At 46.3% G+C, this 19,808-nt stretch overlaps 1 protein-coding gene across 2 annotated transcripts in view; it reads left to right on the forward strand.

Annotated features, from left to right (window-relative positions):
- ABCB7 (ATP binding cassette subfamily B member 7) overlaps nucleotides 1-19,808 on the forward strand; it is a 194,819-nt gene that overhangs the window by 27,769 nt on the left and 147,242 nt on the right. The window contains exons 2-3 of one of the 2 annotated variants that reach the window (XM_056538294.1): nucleotides 7,011-7,091; nucleotides 18,625-18,711. In XM_056538294.1, the coding sequence (XP_056394269.1) occupies nucleotides 7,011-7,091; nucleotides 18,625-18,711 (168 nt within the window). The remainder of the gene's footprint in view (nucleotides 1-7,010; nucleotides 7,092-18,624; nucleotides 18,712-19,808) is intronic. The other variant, XM_056538295.1, reaches the window with a different exon arrangement.

The raw sequence follows: 19,808 nt of genomic DNA on the forward strand, positions 1-19,808 counted from the left end.
AAATGTATGTTCCCATCTAATTTCCGTTTAGGCTGGAGCTATTTCATTACCTAGTACACATATTAGGAGGTCAGGATAGGAGGTCAGGATAGGAGGTCTGGATAGGAGGTCGGGACATGACAACAATATATGAGGACTGCATATGAAGTCAAAAGCTTCCTCCTTTGTTTATTTTCCTCCCCAAAAAGGATTAGAAAGGCAATGCCGGGTACTCAGCTAGTGGTGTGTGTGTATATATATATATATATATATATAAACTCAACGTTTGTGTGTGCGTGTATGTATGTTCCACAAAAACTTCCAAACGGCTAAAGATATTAACATGAAACTTGGCACACATGTTTACTTATATGTCAACAGCAAACATAGGATAGGTGATTTAACCCTTACTCACCCCCATTTGCCAGGGGCGGGGTTTAGGTTTAACCCCTTAAGGACCCAGACATTTTACACCTTAGGACCCGGCCATTTTTTGCACATCTGACCACTGTCACTTTAAATATTAATAACTCTGGAATGCTTTTAGTTATCATTCTGATTCCGAGACTGTTTTTCCGTGACATATTCTACTTTAACATAGTGGTAAAATTTTCTGGTAACTTGCATCTTTTCTTGGTGAAAAATCCCAACATTTTATGAAAAATTTGAAAATGTAGCATTTTTCTAACTTTGAAGCTCTCTGCTTATAAGGAAAATGGATATTCCAAATACATTTTTTTTATTCACATATACAATATGTCCACTTTATGTTTGCATCATAAAATTGACAAGTTTTTACTTTTGGAAGACACCAGAGGGCTTCAAAGTTCAGCAGTAATTTTCCAATTTTTCACAAAATTTCCAAACTCATTATTTTTCAGGGACCAGTTCAGGTTTGAAGTGGATTTGAAATCCATCTTAGAAATACCCCACAAATGACCCCATTATAAAAACTGCACCCCCCAAAGTATTCAAAATGACATTCAGTCAGCGTTTTAACCCTTTAGGTGTTTCACAGGAATAGCAACAAAGGGAAGGAGAAAATTCACAATCTTCATTTTTTACACTCGCATGTTCTAGTAGACCAAATTTTTCGAATTTTTACAAGGGGTAAAAGGAAAAAATGTATACTTATATGTGTAGCCCAATTTCTCTCGAGTAAGCACATACCTTATATGTCTATGTAAAGTGTTCGGCGGGCGCAGTAGAGGGCTCAGAAGCGAAGGAGCGACAAGGGGATTTTGGAGAGTACGTTTTTCTGAAAAGGTTTTTGGGGGGCATGTTGCATTTAGGAAGCCCCTATGGTGCCAGAACAGCAAAATAAAAAACACATGCCATACCATTTTGGAAACAAGACCCCTTGAGAAACGTAACAAGAAATTAAGTGAGCCTTAATACCCCACAGGTGTTTCACGACTTTTGCATATGCAAAAAAATAAAACAAAATGTCACTAAAATGTGTGTTTTCTCCCCAAATTTCACATTTTTGCAAGGGTTAATAGCAGAAAATACCCCCCAAAATTTGTAACCCCATCTCTTCTGAGTATGGAGGTACCCCATAAGTTGAACTGAAGTGCACTACGGGCGAACTACAATGCTCAGAAGAGAAGGAGTCATATTTGGCTTTTTGAGAGCAAATTTTGCTCGGGGGGGCATGTCGCATTTAGGAAGCCCTTATGGTGCCAGGACAGCAAAAAAAACAAACACATGGCATACTATTTTGGAAACTAGACCCCTTAAGGAACGTAACAAGGGGTACAGTGAGCATTTACCCCCCACTGGTGTCTGTCAGATCTTTGGAACAGTGGGCTGTACAAAATTTTTAATTTGCACAGCTCACTGTTCCAAAGATCTGTCAGACACCAGTGGGGTGTAAATTCTCACTGCACCCCTCATTTCATTCCGTGAGGGGTGTAGTTTCCGAAATGGGGTCACATGTGTGTTTTTTTTTTTTTTTTTTGTGTGTTTGTCAAAATCGCTATAACAATCAGCCACCCCTGTGCAAATCACCTCAAATGTACATGGTGCACTCTCCCTTCTGGGCCTTGTTGTGCGCCCCCAGAGCACTTTGTGACCACATATGGGGTATCTCTGTAGTCGGGAGAAATTGCATTACAAGTTTTGGGGGGATTTTTTCCCCTTTTACTTCTTGTCAAAATAAAAAGTATAGGGCAACACCAGCATGTTAGTGTAAAAAATTTATTTTTTTACACTAACATGCTGGTGTAGACCCCAACTTCACCTTTTCATAAGGGGTGAAAGGAGAAAAAGCCCCCCCCCCAAAAAAAAATTTGTTAGGCAATTTCTCCCGAGTACGGCGATACCCCATATGTGGCCCTAAACTGTTGCCTTGAAATACGACAGGGCTCCAAAGTGAGAGCGCCATATGCATTTGAGGCCTGAATTAGGGATTTACATAGGTGTGGACATAGGGGTATTCTACGCCAGTGATTCCCAAACAGGGTGCCTCCAGCTGGAGGCTCCATTTTGGAAACGGTGGCGTATCAGATGTTTTTCATTTTTATTGGGGAGGGCGGCTGTGTAGGGGTATGTGTATATGTGGTGTTTTTTACTTTTTATTTTATTTTGTGTTAGTGTAGTGTTTATAGGGTACAGTCACACGGGCGGGGGATTACAGCGAGTTTCCCGCTGCGAATTTGAGCTGCCGCGCAAAATTTGCTGCATCGCAAACTTGCAGCCTGATACTCACTGTAAGCCCCCTGCCCATGTGAATGTACCTTGTACATTCACAGGGGGGGGAAACCTCCAGCTGTTGTAAAACTACAACTCCCAGCGTGCACAGTCTATCAGTGCATGCTGATTGTTATAGTTTTGCAACAGCTGGAGGCACACGGGTTGGGAAACACTGAGTTAGGAAACAGACAATGTTTCCCAACCAGTGTGCCTCCAGTTGTTGCAAAACCACTGCTCCCAAACATTCTCAGGCATGCTGGAAGTAGTAGTTCGGCAACATCTTTAGAGCCAGATGTTGCCAAACTACAACTCCCAGCATGCTCGGAGTTGTAGTTTTGCAACATCTGGAGGACTACAATTTGCAGACCACTATTACAGTGGTTCCCAATCTGTGCCCTTCCAGATGTTGCAAAACTACAACTCCCAGTATGCCAAAACTGTCCAGGCATGCTTGGAGTTGTAGTTCTGCAACATCTGAAGGGCCAGATGTTACAGAACTACAACCTCCAGCATGCCTGGACAGTAAGGGCATGCTGAGGATGTGTTGTTTTGCGACATCTGGAACGGCACAGTGGTCTCCGAACTGTGGACCTCCAGATGTTGCAAAACTGCAACTCCCAGCGTGCCCAGACGCCAAGGGCTGTCTGGGCATGCTGGGAGTTGTAGTGTAAGGGGACCGGATGGAGCAGTCCAGATCGCTTTACGGCGGTCTGGACTGTTGCAAAGGTCTCACAACGCCGCCGAGGATCCACTCACCTGTCGCCACCGCCGCCGTCTCTGCCACCGGGATCTGGGTCTTCAGGGACGAGGTAAGTACCGGGGCACTCCCCTGTCCCCCGTCCTCCGGTCTTCCTCCCGTTCTCTCCGGACTTCCAGGGGCAGGGCGAGATCAAGTAACCGCCCCCCCCCTGCGATTGGTCGGTTAGCTAACCGAGGAATCGCAGGGGATAGGAGGAGGTGGCAGGCTTGCCACCTCGCTCCTATACTTCAGCATGGTCCTGGCTGTCTGTGACACCCGGGATCATGCAAAATTACCGGGCGGTCGGGTCCCAGAGACCCGATCAACTCTGTATCGCCGCAGATCGCAGGGGCGATTTCCCTCGCGATTTGCGGTGATCGCCGACATGGGGGGCCTACATGGCCCCCCTCAGCGTTTGCCCTGGATGCCTGCTGAACCATTTCAGCAGGCATCCGCTTCTGATCTCTGCCCGGCATGCGACAGGGACCGGAAAACGCCAGGGCGTAAGTTTACGCCCTGGGTCCTTAAGTACCAGGGCCTAAAATTACGCCCTGGGTCCTGAACAGGTTAAAGTCACATACAATGGAAATATATGTTACTGCATAACTTCCAAACTGCTGGAGATATTTCGATAATACTTGGTCACATGTTACTTATGTGTCAGGGTTTTTGTTTAAAGTCCCATGCAAATCAATGGGAAATGTATGTTCTCACATAACTTCTGTACGGCTGGAGATATTTCAATACCTGGTACACATATTATGGGTTGGGAGAGGAGGACTGGGAGAGGAGGACTGGGAGAGGAGGACCGGGATATGAAGTCAAAAGCTTCCTCCTTTTGTTTATTTTCCTCCTCAACAAGGATTAGGAAGGAAAAACCGGGCAATGCTGGGTATTAAGCTAGTTGGTGTATATATAGCTAAAAAATCAGTGGGATATGTCCAAGATATGTAGTGCAGTAAAGGATTGCTTATGGCAACCTGTGATATACTTGCCAAGAAATAGTCAGTGGATAGGATAAACTGGGTTTAAACGTTGTCACCATTTTCTATAACTGGCACTTTACAGTGCAGTTGTCCAGTGTGATTGAATGGATTTGGGTCTGGACTTTTGGGGGCTTTTGCATGCACCCTATATAGAGTTTAAAAAAATAAATAAAAGCAGGACATATATATATTATGAGATTTATCAAAACCTGTCTAGAGGAAAAGCTGCTGAGTTGCCCATAGCAACCAATCAGATCGCTTATTTCATTTTTAACAAAGCCTCTGCAAAATGAAAGAAGCAATCCGATTGGTTGCTATGGGCAACTTATTATTTGCACAGATTTTGATAAATCTCCCTCATAGTGTGCACAAATACAGATCATCACTGGGACATGAGTTTGGTGGAAAAAAAAACATAAATATGCTGTCCAATATCGTTCAGAAATGTTATTAAATGTTAGAAATGTTACCTGAACAGCACAAGCTGCTTGCATGGCCGTGTGCAGTTCAGGTCACTCAATGAAGTTGCATAGGTTGTCAACCAGCATTGTTGATGGTTTTCACTGGGCATTTGTCTTCTGCCAGCCTCTCCTTCAATCAGTACCACAAGTAGGTAACAGCCCTTTCTTCTATAGACAGGTATAGTGGGGCAAAAAAGTATTTAGTCAGCCCCCAATTGTGCAAGTTCTCCCACTTAAAAAGATGAGAGGCCTATAATTTTCATCATAGGTATACCTCAACTATGAGAGACATAATAAGAAAAAATCCATAAAATTACATTGTCTGATTCTTTTAAAGAATTTATATGCAAATTATGTTGGAAAATAAGTATTTGGTCACCTACAAACAAGCAAGATTTTTGGCTCTCACACACCTGTAGCTTCTTCAAGAGTCTCTTCTGTCCTCCCCTAGTGACCTGTATTAATGGCACCTGTTTGAACATGTTATCAGTATAAAAGACACCTGTCCACAACCTCAAACAGTCACACTCCAAACTCAACTATGGCCAAGACTAAAGAGCTGTCAAAGGACACAGAAACAAAATTGTAGACCTGCACCAGGCTAGGAAGACTGAATCTGCAATAGGCAAGCAGCTTGGTGGGAAGAAATCAACTGTGGGAGCAATTATTAGAAAATGGAAGACCTACAAGACCACTGATAATCTCCCTCGATCTGTGGCTCCACGCAAGATCCACCCCGTGGTGTCAAAAAGATCACAAGAACGGTGAGCAAAAATCCCAGAACCACACGGGGGGACCTAGTGAATGACCTGCAGAGAGCTGGGACCAAAGTAACAAAGACTACCTGTAACACACTATGCTGCCAGGGACTCAAATCATGCAGTGCCAGACGTGTCCCCTTGCTTAAGACAGTACATGTCCGGGCCCGTCTGAAGTTTGCTAGAGAGCATTTGGATGATCCAGAAGAGGATTGGGAGAATGTCATATGGTCAGATTAAACCAAAGTAGAAATTTTTGGTAAAAACTCAACTCGTCGTGCTTGGAGGAGAAAGAATGCTGAGTTGCATCCAAAGAACAACATACAGTCCCAAAACATTATGCTTTGGGACTGTTGGAGTTCAAACCTCATTCCATCAGCAAAGGCATTGAAGATGAAACGTGGCTGGGTCTTTCAGCATGACTATAATCCCAAACACCGCCCGGGCAACGAAGGAGTGGCTTTGTAAGAAGCATTTCAAGCTCCTGGAGTGGCCTAGTCAGTCTCCAGATCTCAAACCCATAGAAAACCTTTGGAGGGAGTTGAAAGTCCGTGTTGCCCAGCGACAGCCCCAAAACATCACTGCTCTAGAGGAGATCTGCATGGAAGAATGGTCCAAAATACCAGCAACAGTGTGTGAAAACCTTGTGAAGACTTACAAAAAACTTTGACCTCTGTCATTGCCAACAAAGTGTATATAACAAAGTATTGAGATGCACTTTTGTTATTGACCAAATACTTATTTTCCACCATAATTTGCAAATACATTCTTTAAAAATCAGACAATGTGATTTTATGGATTTTTTTTTTCTCATTATGTCTCATAGTTGAGGTATACATATGATAAAAATTAAAGGCCTCTCATCTTTTTAAGAAGTGGGAGAACTTGCACATTTGGTGGCTGACTAAATACTTTTTTGCCCCACTGTATATATTGGAAAAGAGAACAGTGCTATATACATTGTGTGTGTGTGTGTGTGTGTGTGTATATAATATAATATATCCGTATAATCACACACACACACACAGAATGTTTTTGGCAGAAGAGACTTAGCTGTTGCCTCCAACTCTTTGTATGGTAGGATAATAGTAACATAAGGGAGAGAGACGTCAAGAAATACAGAGGGATTCAGAGATACAAAGGACCAGAGTCTGTTGCTGTCTGGGGACATAGCCGCTGTAGTGTTAGAAAGGTCCCTTTGTCATTCTGCATTTTTAATGTTTGTTTTTAATTTGCTTTACACCTGCTGCCTATGTTCTCTTGGCTCCGCTTCAGCTTCATAGGTTGTGTTTCCCTCCTGGGCATCACAAAACATAAAAGCAGAGACAGAAGTGCTATTCTTTAAAGAGTTAATATTCTTTTTTGTCTTAACGTGCCCTTGCTTTTTCCTCAGGTCCTACACCCGTTCCCAAGGCAGACCGCATGGTGTATTTGGGGAAGAGACAATACATGCCACTTGTTAGATGCAGCAAAGGTATTAATGGCTTCATTTTAGTTTGGCAGCTGGGAGAGGAGATGGGTAACACCCTGAGAGGATTCTCCAATTTATCCTGCATATCCTGCATCATTTTGCATAGTGCCTTTTATTTTGAGAAATGAATGAATAATACTTCTGTCAGTAGCAGAAGGAAAAAGTATGGTAATTCATAGATAATATGATCAGATAGATGCATATTTATAATAAAGTGTGAATCTATGCAGCATCGCATTCCTTATAAATAGCATTGTCTTGCCACAGTTCCATTCCTTAGCTTTTTTTTTTTAATACATATTTTCATGACAAGTATGAGACCACTAGAGATGAGCAAATCGAAGCTCATGAACCCAAATTCGTAACAAATTGCATGAAATATTTGATTCGCAACGAATGCAAATATCGCGGCGATTCTATTGCGAGCATTGCTTAATTAAACTTTATTTACTGCCGTCCAGGCTCCAGGGCATCTAAACTGGCAGATCCACATGTTAGCAAGGAATGCTTGGTAGGCAGGATGACCCTGAATCACATGCAGGATGCAGCCTATCAGCAGCCAGTCACCCCGGTGATGTCACAACCCTATATAATCGGCAGCCATTTTGCGGCTCGTCATATTATTCATTACACTGCATGCGGATAGGATGGACATCGCTGTGTATGTGTTACACAGAAAAGCTCATTCCAGCAGCGTTTCACATCCTAGTCACATCAGCGTTCTGGTGGACAGAGAGCAGTGTTTTTTTTCACTGAAAACTATTTTTACTGCAGCCATTAACCTCCCAGTTACTTTCTTCAGCATTGTATTACAGAGAGGGGCAGATAGCTGTGTGTTGCCTCATACATTTCAACAAGCTGCCTCAACTTCATAAACCTTAGCAGAAGAGGCAGGAATAATTTTTCAGCACAAGTGTCTTTGTTCCACAAAAAATCATCTGCTGGTTATACTAGTCTGTAGACAGTATAATGCCCAGCAGTCTATTCCTAAGAGTCTTTGACAGAGTGAAATTTTGTGTTTAGTACACAGCTTTTTTTGTGCTGCAGCACTGTTGTGTTCTGCTGGTGTTGTGGAAAAAAAAATTATATATATTTATTATTATTATTTATTATTATTTTTTTTCTAAGCGTACTGTACCACATTTTTCTTCCCTCATAAGTGCATACCACATACGTACATCTAAGTAGTGTACTATTTTGTACCTGTTAATCTGTCAAGGACCTACATACTGTGAAAGGACAGCCAATAGTACACACCTACTGCTGTTCTAGACAAATACTGTTTTAAGCGAAGTGAAGCGTATTGTACTCCCCTCACATACGCAATAAGTATGTATTGTGAAATTTCAATTTTAAAATCTTAAATTTAAAATTCTTAAATTTCAATGGTCTCCTCATGCTTCTCCCAACTCCAGTCTGTGCCATTCAGACACTATATGGTCTCCAGATGCTTCAGCTGACTCCAGGCTGTGTTATTCAGCCAATATATATGGTTTACTGATGCTGCTGGGCCTAAATCTTAAATTTAAATTAAAAAATGGGTACATGGGTGACGGAGGCATAGGGGGTGGACAGGAATGAAAAGGTGGTAACGGGTGGACAGGAGTGACAAGTAGGTAAGAGGGGTGGATGGGTGACGAAGGGATAGAGCGGTGAATAGTGGGGTTTGGACATTGGTGATGGGGGGGGGGTAGACTGGGGTATGGTCAGAAGGGTGGTGAACATAGGTGACTGGTGTGGACATGGATGACATGAAAGTGGACAAAGGTGAAAGGGATGACAGAGGGAAGAGGGTGCAGTACCTTAATTAAGCTGAGCAATTTTTCAATGTCCTTCGGCAGGGGGCCGGGAGGATGGATGCCCCTGGGGCCGGGAGGATGGTCCGACGCACCATCCCCATTGCATATATCCCTTTCCTGGCCTCCACGCCTGTGACTCGCTCATGGTGCACCAGGGAGGCGCTGTGTGCGCAGTGCGCACGTACACGCTATGTGCACTCAGGCTTCCCTTCCCCCCCCTGTGCCGCTGTGATTCACAGGCGCGCATGCTGGGGCGGGAGATTTAAAAAAATAATTGCCTGGGCTTCGCGGTACCCCAGGCAGGGCTTGACGGGACCCCAGGTTTACAATTGGGAATCACTGGCCTAGTGCATAAAACAGCCAAACAGCCATGAATGTCACCAGTGTGATGCTGACTCCACCTGCAGAACAGATAGTAGAGCTCTAATTTCCCACAGGGTGGCAGGGGGGTGGTGTGCGGGCGTTTAGAGTACTTTTCAGGGCTGAAGCAAATTAGTGTGGATTAGTGTGTAAAGGACGGGAGCTGCGACTTTTGTGCGACTTTCAGAGAAAAGTCGCACATCATGAATTGATCACCACTGCATAAAACTAATCTATAGCTCTGCACATGGTAGTTCACTTTCAGATATGATCTACAGCAAAAGTTGCACAAAAGTCACAGGAGAAGTGACTGAGACTTTTGATGCAACAGTTTTAGATTAAAAAAATAAAATAAAAAGATCTAAGACCTAATGACTGAAACACAACATAAATGGCTCCAAACCTGAACTTTGTTTGAAATGTAATAGGTTGGAAACATTGAATACACCACAGGATGGTATACTATACTATATATGTTTATTATAAGGCTGTTGTTAAGATTAAAGGGGTACTCCGCCCCTAGACATCTTATCCCCTATCCAAAGGATAGGGGATAAGATGTCAGATCGCCGCGGTCCCGCTGCTGGGGACCCCCGGGATCCCCGCTGCGGCACCGCGCTATCATTACAGCACAGAGCGAGTTAGCTCTGTGCGTAATGACGGGCGATACGGGGGACGGAGCAGCGTGACGTCATGGCGCCGCCCCTCGTGACATCACGGCCCGTCCCCTTAATGCAAGTCTATGGGAGGGGGCGTGACGACCGCCACGCCCCCTCCCATAGACTTGTATTGAAAGGGGCGGGCCGTGACGTCACGAGGGGCGGAGCCATGACGTAACGATGCTCCGGCCCCTGTACTGCCCATCATTACGTGCAGAGCGAACTCGCTCTGCGCAGTAATGATAGCACGGTGCCGCAGCGGGGATCCCGGGGGTCCCCAGCAGCGGGATCGCGGCGATCTGACATCTTATCCCCTATCCTTTTGGATAGGGGATAAGATGTCTAGGGGCGGAATACCCCTTTAAGCCCTTAAAGACACAGCCAATTTTATTTTTGCAGTTTTTTCCTCCTCGCCTCCAAAAAATTCATAACTCTATTATATTTTCATCCACACATAAATAGGAGGGCTGTTTTATTGCGAGACCAATTGTCCATTGTTATTACATCATTAATTTTGTCATAAAATGTATGGCACAACAAAAAATATTATTTGTGTGGCAAAATTAAAAAGAAAACGGCAATTTAGCAAATTTTGGAAGGTTTTGTTTTCCTTATTCTCTGGGTCAATACGATTAAAATGATACCCATGACTACATACTTTTCTGTTGTAAATTAAACAAAATGAGTACGTTTAAAATCACTATTTCTCTATCGGCTCCATTGGGGACACAGACCATGGGTGTATGCTGCTGTCTCTAGGAGGTATGACACTATGGCAACAAAAAAGTCGGCTCCTCCCTGCAGGATATACCCGCCTCCAGGCTCTGAGCTAATCAGTTTAAGCTTAGTGTCTGAAGGAGGTGGACATGGTCTGGATTTCTCCAGACCAGGTCTTATGTTTTATTATTTTCCTAGTTAGGGAATGTGTTAGTTTCTTATTCCTTTTTCTTTCATGTTTTCAGGTGGGGACTCGGGAACTGCGGCTCACTGTTTCCCCATTGCGAGTAAGGGGGCACAGACATTGCGTATATGCGCTGTTCACCCATCCTCACCAACGGTCAGCGCCTGGGTTGAACCTCATGGGTCCGGGTCCCCCTATTCCCTGCTCGCCTCGCTCACACATGGTAGCTAGGCGTGATGCAGGAGACAGAAAGCCTTCACAGAAGACTCCATTAGGTAAGTTCTTCTAACTGAGGTGAGTATATATTCCTTATTCCCTTATGCGCTGACTTGCTCTTATGTGCTCTGTAGACCCTCAGTTTTTGGCCCACCTTTCTGGGTTTATGGGGCTGGCCTGTACTAGGGGCTTTATATTTATTTCTGGGGAAAAGGAGCAGTGGCAGGAATGAATTGTTCACTTTATTGTATGCACTCGTGTGTGTGTGTGTGTGTGTGTGTGTGTGTATGTTACTATGCGGCTGACAGCCGCAGCGCTTATACTGTTCGGGCGCATGAAGCGCCGACTTACTTTTGCTTTCGCCAGCAGACTGCTGCCGGCGAATATGTGTCTCGCCCGCTCACTTCCCCGCTGCTAACATGTGTGCTCGGGGCAAGGCGCCATTACTATCTTCTTCTTCGGCAGCCGGGGCGCTATAGCTCTGCCCACAGGGCCGCCGGAGCTTGCTGGAGGCGCGAATCGTCCTCCAATCAGCGCCGTGCATGCCATTAGGTGACAGGGGCCAATCAGACAGTGCCCCTGCTCTAGGCACGGCCCTCTCTGGCTATTGGCTACAGAGGAAGTTCTCTTCACAGCAGCTGCTCTGGGGACTACAGACTCGGGGGAGAGAGTTCTTTTTTCATATCTGTACCCAGAACTGTTGCTCCCTCTAAACAGACATCTGGAGCGTTTACCATTTTGTCTGTAAAAACTGTAATTACAAAATGCCTGGTTCTTCTGCCTGCTCCACTGCTCCCCCAGAACCCCTGGTAACCCCGGGTGCTCTAGCAGTCCCGGTGGATTCGGCCGCCCCTCCAGCCTGGGATTTTTCCCTATCACAATATATGGATGACTTGACTCAAGTCTCCCGTGGCTGAGGCCTCTATAGGATCCCGCTCCTCTTCTCCATATGCCAAGCGTACTAGGGGTGCTTCTTCTGACTCTTCCATTCAGTCTTCAAGTAGACGTGGGTGCTCCCCTCGTTGGTCCCCTCCCCCCATGTCATCTGGGCACAAACGTCGCTCCAGAGGACGTTCCCGGAGTCGTTGCTCTGCCTCGCCAGAGCCACATACCCGATCAGGGTCGCCCCCTCCAGGGCTGCCTCCACTCGTTCACATTTTTCTGGTGAACTGGCGGATGAGGCTTCCGAATCGGCATCTGAAGAGGACCGCTCGGATACAGTTGTAACGGTGGACTCATCGGCCATAAGAGACAACTTTAATTTAGAGGACCCAGGATCTTCGGACGTGCTCCTGAAGTATCCTTTCATCGTGCTAAATCAGCACCTCAAATGTTCAGCTCTCATGCTGAATTTGACGCCCTTCTGGAATCTGCATGGAAAAATCTGGACAAGAGGTTCCCGGGAAGGAAGAAGGTTCAAGTGAGTTACCTATTCGCCAAGGACCTTGTCCATAACATGGCTTCCCCTTCCTCGGTGGATCCACCAATTTCCCGCCTTTCTAAGGCTACTACATTGCCGCTAGCAGACGCGGCTGCCTTCAAGGATCCGACAGACAAGAAGGTGGAGTCCTAAGGCAAAGTTTGCCTCTGAAGCAGCAGGCTCTTCTCTGCTTCCTACCTTCGCCTCTGCATGCGGGTCCAAGGCCCTGTTGGTGTGGTACTCAAACTCCGTCAGGGTATCCTAGCGTGACCCCCCCCCCCAGAGGATCTGTCTGCTTTGGTTCTCCAATGCTCTAAAGCTGGGGACTTTCTGTGCACAGCTTCCATACGGTCAGCCCGTTGTGCTGCCTTTGCTGTGGGTCATCTAGCGGCCCTCTGCCGTTCCTTGTGGTTTAAGGCATGGGATGCGGATGCCGCCTCCAAAAGGTCTCTCACCGAGCTTCCTTTTACTTGTACCAGTCTTTTTGGCAAGCGCCTTGACGAGATTATCTCTGAGGCGACGGGGGGTAAGAGTTGCCTCAAAATATGGCTCGCTCTACTTCCCAAAGGAAGTCCTCTTCTTTCTGGTCCTTTCGGACTTTTGGCCCCAATAAGGGGTTTGGGCAGGCGCCTTCACGGGACAAGAAGGCTCCCTCATCCGGGCGCGCCCGTCTTGGAAGCCGGACACCAACTGCTCCGGCCGTTTTGCGGCCAAATTGGGCAATCTGCAAACCCACTTCCGCATGAAGTGAAGCCCCCACCCGCAGATTTTTCTCGGGTGGGAGGTCGTCTCTTACTTTTTCGAGACATCTGGACCACACGCATTCAGGACTCTTGGGTCAGGGTCGTGGTGTAATTTTTTTCAGTCCCGGGCCCCCGGTCCCCTCCTCTGGCGAAGCAGTTTCGGGAGGCCCTCCAGTCCCTGCTTCTCCAGGTAGTTATTGTCCCCGTTCCTCCAGGGGAATGTTTTCAGGGTTTTCTATTCCAATCTTTTTGTGGTCCCCAAGAAGGGCGGTTCTGTACGGCCAATCCTGGACCTCAAGCGTCTCAACCGTCATCTTCTCATCCGCCACTTCCGAATGGAATCTCTCCATTCAGTAGTGCCATTCATGGAACAAGGGGAGTTTCTTTCTTCGTTGGACATCAAAGATGCCTATCTCCATGTTCCAATATTTCCTGCCCATCAGCGCTTTGCGGTTCCGGAAGGGCATTTTCAATTCGTAGCCCTTCCCTTTGGTCTGGCCACTGCTCCTCGGTTCTTTACCAAGATCCTTGCGCCAGTGATAGCACTGTTGCGGTCGAGAGGAGTCTCAGTGATTCCTTACCTGGACTACCTTCTCATCAAGGCTCCCACCAGAGTCCAGACTCTGCAGAATGTGGATCTCACTCTCCAGATCCTGGATCTTCGGGTGGATGTCAACCGGGACAAGTCTGTCCTCTCTCCCACCCAGTCTCTGATCTTCTTGGGACTTCAATTCAACATGGCCTCTGCTCGGATTTGCCGCCGGACAAACGTCTGACTCTCCTGTCAGGAGTCCACTCCCTTCGGGCCCAGGTCCCAGTTTCCATCCGCATTTGCATGGAAGTCTTTGGTCGGATGGTAGCGGCCATGGAGGCCGTACCCTTTGCTCAGTTTCATGCCGCGCCCTTCAACTGGCGATTCTCTCTCGATGGGACAGATCTCCTCTGTCTCTCTATCGCAAGATTGCTCTCCCTCGTCGGATCCGTCAGTCTCTGCTCTGGTGGCTCCGCCCCCCCCCCTTCTTCTTCAGGGGTGATCATTTCTTTCCCTCCACTGGCAGGTGGTTACAACAGATGCCAGTCTGTCGGGCTGGGGCGGTGTGTTCAGGGATTGGACGGTTCAAGGCCTCTGGTCTCCCCGGGAAGCCCTTCTTCCGATAAACATCTTGGAACTGAGGGCAATTCTTCTTTTTGTCTTCTTGATTGGGAGTCCCTGCTTCAGTCCCGCCCTGTCCGCATCCAGTCGGACAACGACACCAATCGACAAGGCGGCGCTCGCAGCTCGGCACCCATGGCCGAGGTGTCAATGATTCTCCTCTGGGCAGAAGACATGGTTCCGGCGGTTCACATTCCGGGTGTGCTCAACTGGGAAGCGGACTTCCTCAGCCGGTCCTCAGCCGACCCCAGCGAGTGGTCTCTACATCCAGAGGTCTTCGCGCAGATCTGCGACCTCTGGGGCATTCCAGACTGGGACCTTTTTGCATCTCGGCACAATCGGAAGATTCTTTCATTTGTGTCAAAGTCCCGGGACCCCCTGGCTCTATCCATGGATGCCATAGTGATTCCTTGGGTGGGGTTTCCCCTGCCCTATCTGTTCCCTCCCCTTTCGCTCCTTCCCAGGGTTCTGAGGAAGCCCAAGCGGAGGACGTCCCCGCCATACTGGTAGCTCCAGTTTGGCCCCCGAAGGATGTGGTACGCCAACGTGGTCAGGCTCCTGGACGACGCTCCGCTCCGTCCGGACCTGCTGTCGTAGGTTCCTCTTTGCCACCCCAATTTACAGTTGCTGCATTTGACGGCATCGCTGTTGAGACCGCGGTTTTGAGAGACCGCGGGTTCTCTTCCCAAGTCATTCGCACCATGCTCAGGGCTCCTAAGCCCTCCTCGGCGAAAATTTACCACCATACCTGGCGGTCTTGTTTTAGTTGGGTGAAGCTCAGGTCTTGTGTCCTGTTACTTATTCTGTTTCCCGTCTTCTCTCTTTCTTGCAGTCGGGATTGGGACCTGGGGTTACATAGTTACATAGTTAGTACGGTCGAAAAAAGACATATGTCCATCAAGTTCAACCAGGGAATTAAGGGGTAGGGGTGTGGCGCGATATTGGGGAAGGGATGAGATTTTATATTTCTTCATAAGCATTAATCTTATTTTGTTCCAGGAATGTATCTAATCCTGTTTTAAAGCTGTTAATTGTTCCTGCTGCTACCAGTTCCTGAGGTAGACCGTTCCATAAATTCACAGTCCTCACGGTAAAGAAGGCGTGTCGCCCCTTGAGACTAAACTTTTTTTTCTCCAGACGGAGGGAGTGCCCCCTCGTCCTTTGGGGGGGTTTAACCTGGAACAGTTTTTCTCCATATTTTTTGTATGGGCCATTAATATACTTATATACGTTTATCATATCCCCCCTTAAACGTCTCTTCTCAAGACTAAACAATTGTAACTCCTTTAATCGCTCCTCATAGCTAAGATGTTCCATGCCCCATATTAGTTTAGTCGCGCGTCTCTGCACCCTTTCCAACTCCGCAGTGTCCCTTTTATGGACAGGTGACCAAAACTGAACAGCATATTCCAGGTGAGGCCGTACCAATGCTTTATAAAGGGGGAGTATTATGTCCCTGTCCCTTGAGTCCATGCCTCTTTTGATACATGACAATATCCTGCCGGCTTTGGAAGCAGCAGCCTGACATTGCATGCTATTCTGTAGTCTGTGATCTACAAGTACACCCAGATCCTTCTCTACCAGTGACTCTGCCAGTTTAATCCCCCCTAAGACATACGATGCATGCAGGTTATTAGTACCCAGATGCATAACTTTACATTTATCCACATTGAACCTCATTTGCCAAGTGGATGCCCAGACACTTAGTCTATCCAAGTCATCTTGTAACTTATGCACATCCTCTATAGACTGTACCGTGCTACAAAGCTTGGTGTCATCTGCAAAGATAGAAACAGAGCTGTTAATACCATCCTCTATATCATTGATAAATAAATTAAACAACAGCGGTCCCAGTACTGTCTCTCAGTTCCCTTAAGGGTTAGGTTTTGGCTCTTTCTATCCTTTTCCAGCATCCGCTGGCTTCTAATTCTCATGTCAGGACCTTCCTCCAAGGAGTGGCACATGCTGCTCCTCCATATCGTTCCCCTTCTCCCACGTTGGATTTAAATCTGGTTCTGGGTGTCTTCCAAGGTCCCCCTTTGAACCTCTTAGGGAAGTGTCCTTGCGCCTTCTTTCCTGGAAAGTGGCATTTCTTATAGCTATCACCTGTATTCGGAGAATGTCCGAATTGGCAGCTCTCTCTTGCCCTTCTCAGTTTCTGGTGATTCACCAGGACAAGGTCGTTTTTCTGCCTGATCCTTCTTTTTTGCCTAAGGTCGTTTTGGCTTTTCATCTCAATGAGGACGTCGTCCTTCCGTCTTTTTGTTCCGCTCCTTCTCATACTAAGGAGCGTTTACTCCACAATCTGGATGTGGTGCAGGCCGTTCGGTCTTACCTTTCTGTCACTGGTTCCTTTCCTCAATGCGATTCCCTTTCGTCCTTACGGAAGGCCGTCGCAAGGGACAACCTACTTCCAAGACCACCATTTCTTGGTGGATCCGGTCTGCCATTTTGGAAGCCTATCGCTGTAGGGTGAAGATCCCTCCCTTCTGGGTTTTGGCTCATTCTACCCGTTCTGTTGGGGCATCTTGGGCTCTCCAGGACAAGGCCTCGGCCTTGCAGATCTGCAAGCGGCTACCTGGTTGTCTTTGCATACTTTCTCGAGATTTTTACCGGGTTCATACCTTCGCACCGGCTGATGCTAGTCTGGGCTGGAAGGTACTGCAGGCGGCGGTGGTTCAGCCGTCCGCCTAACCGGGTTTTCTTCTTCCCACCCAAGGGACAGCTTTGGTACGTCCCATGGTCTGTGTCCCCCAATGGAGCCGATAGAGAAAAGGAGATTTTTCAATACTTACCGTAAAATCTCTTTCTCGAAGGATCCATTGGGGGACACAGCTCCCCCCTTTTGGGTTTCTCTTTGGTTCTCTGTCAGAGGGTGAGTTCAGTTATATATTTTCTCTGGTTCTCGGACAGTTCGTGTTTTCTCCTTGACCTGCCGGTCCTCTCCTATTGCTCTGGAATTAAAACTGATTAGCTCAGGGCCTGGAGGCGGGTTTATCCTGCTGAGAGGAGCTGACTTTTTTGTTGCCATAGTGTCATACCTCCTAGAGACAGCAGCATACACCCATGGTCTGTGTCCCCCAATGGATCCTTCGAGAAAGAGATTTTACGGTAAGTATTAAAAAAAAAAACTTTCTAATTTTTCTGTTTACGGGGCTGTATGAGGGCTCATTTTTTGCGCCGTGATCTGTACTTTTTAAAGCCACCATTTTTTGGTTGTTAGTAACTTTTTAATCTTTTTTAGATTTATTTATTGTATTATTTATTTTTTGGAATGTGATGTGGCAAAAAAAAGCTTTTTTTTTATTTATTTTTTTAAATATATATAGATACATACATACATACATTTTACACCGTTCAACGGGACCATCAACATTATATTTTGATATATTTTCAGTATTATCAGTGATCTTCTCTGTTCTGCTTGATGTTAGACCAGAGGAGAAAACACCTGGATGATGGCCAGAGAAGGGAAGGGGACCTCCGGCCACCATGTTGGATGATCGGATCCCCGTGGCGCCATGAGCGATTCGATTATCCGTTCAAATGCTTGCATTGGCGCAGATGCTGAGGGCTTAATGGTGGACATGATAGCAGCCGGGATCTGCTGTGCATGATGTGAGCACCAGTCCGGTGCTTGCCTCATGTACAGGACGTAAATGCACGTCCTGGTGCGTTAAGTGCCAGGGCACCAAGATGGACATTTACGTTCTATGTCCTTTAGGGGTTAAAAGGTAAAGCCTGGACTTTCATAGTAATCAGTGAACTTTATCACTATGTATCATCTTTTTCACTGAAATCCTTCTTTTTAATTAAGTTAGATTTTATATGCATTATATTCAATTCTCTAAATTGTCTTTATTAGAAATGTCCTACCATTTTCTTGCTGTGAAGTCTGTGTAACGCCTTCACCTAACTGACTGTCCTGCTGAGACTGACATATATCCAGTGACACACTGCTCTCCTGGATTTGTCAACTCTCTGCTCTTTCCCTCCCTTCCCTCAGTGTTAAATATGAAGGGGGTGGAGGTTTTATACTGGAGGTACCAAAATAAGTGAAGTACTGAAGACTGCAGCCTGAACCATGACAAATTAAGATTGCCATCGCATTTGGCTATCATGTTCTTGGAGGCTGCTATATTTATCAATTGAAATATTAAGCCGTTTTTAATATGCAGGAAGACACTACATTGTATTATTGTGGAAGGTGTACTATAAACCTTGAAGTTTGTCATTTACTGCTTATTTCAATGCATGTATGTTAAATACTGTGTCTTTGCTACAGGTGCTATCCGGGTTGCCTTCAACTCACGTAAGAACATGCTGGCATGGACAAGCAGGCAGTGGCCTACATTCAGATCCAAAGCAAGGGGTAAGAAAACCAATATATTGTACATTAACCAGTTAGCTATGAGGGTTGGTCTCTAAAATATAACCTTATATGCCCAGTCTCCTCCTCCCTATCATTTATATATTGGAAGTAACAGTCCTATGTTAAATTATTACTTGATAGTTTTAGATCTTTCATGACTTCCTGAAAGGGCATTTGAGTTTTCTAATGGTGTAAATAAAACCTGTCAGTGTTCTAGAATGTCCATAGTGAAGTGATATTACATGACCTTGTTGTACGATTGCCATAAGCCGTTGTAATGTCTCATTTATAGTAATATAATGCTCCACGACAGCCATTGGACAGCATGGTCACGTCATTATGGATGTAGTCACTGGTGCCTAGGCAACAGAAGAACATTTTCAGGAGCAAGTATATGAGCAAGTTTTATATTCTTCTCTGAGATTTAAAAATTTTTTATTTTAATTTTTTTTAGATTCAAGATCTCATGTGGTGGTTCATTGTTAATACACTCCCTTGATGCCTTTTTGATTGACATCCCAGGAACCATGTAGTAATTTAACCCCTTCCCGCAGAATGCTGTTTATATATACAGCGGAGGCCGCGATACATTTGTGGCCTTTATTAAATATGCGCTCCCGTGACACTGATCGGGTTAACCAGCTAAAGTCCCAGTGTGTCCGGCAGGAGACTACTTCCACCTGACACCCTGGGACCCCATTTGATTAACTCGATCAGCAATCAGGTGTGCAGGTGCGGCGGCATCGTCTGCTGCATGGCGAGAACGACGGATGTGCGGCGGGAGCCTGGAGGTCCGGCGACGACGATCCGGGGGGGGGGGAGTGCGACAGGAGGCTGGGGGTCCGGCGGCGGCAACGACGACTATGCAGGGGTAAGAGCTCTCCCCCCTTACAATTTGCAAAACTAGGACTCCCAGCATGCCCACTGTCTGGGCATGCTGGGAGTTGTAGTTTTGCAACATCTGGAGAACCACAGTTTGGAGGCCACAGTGAAGTGGTCTCTAAACTATGGCCCTCCATATGTTGGAAAACTACAACTCCCAGCATGCCCAGACAGCGAACGGCTGTTGTAGTTTTGCAACATCTGGAGGTCCACAC

This window comes from Hyla sarda, chromosome 9, assembly GCF_029499605.1.
Source record: "Hyla sarda isolate aHylSar1 chromosome 9, aHylSar1.hap1, whole genome shotgun sequence".
Taxonomy (NCBI): domain Eukaryota; kingdom Metazoa; phylum Chordata; class Amphibia; order Anura; family Hylidae; genus Hyla; species Hyla sarda.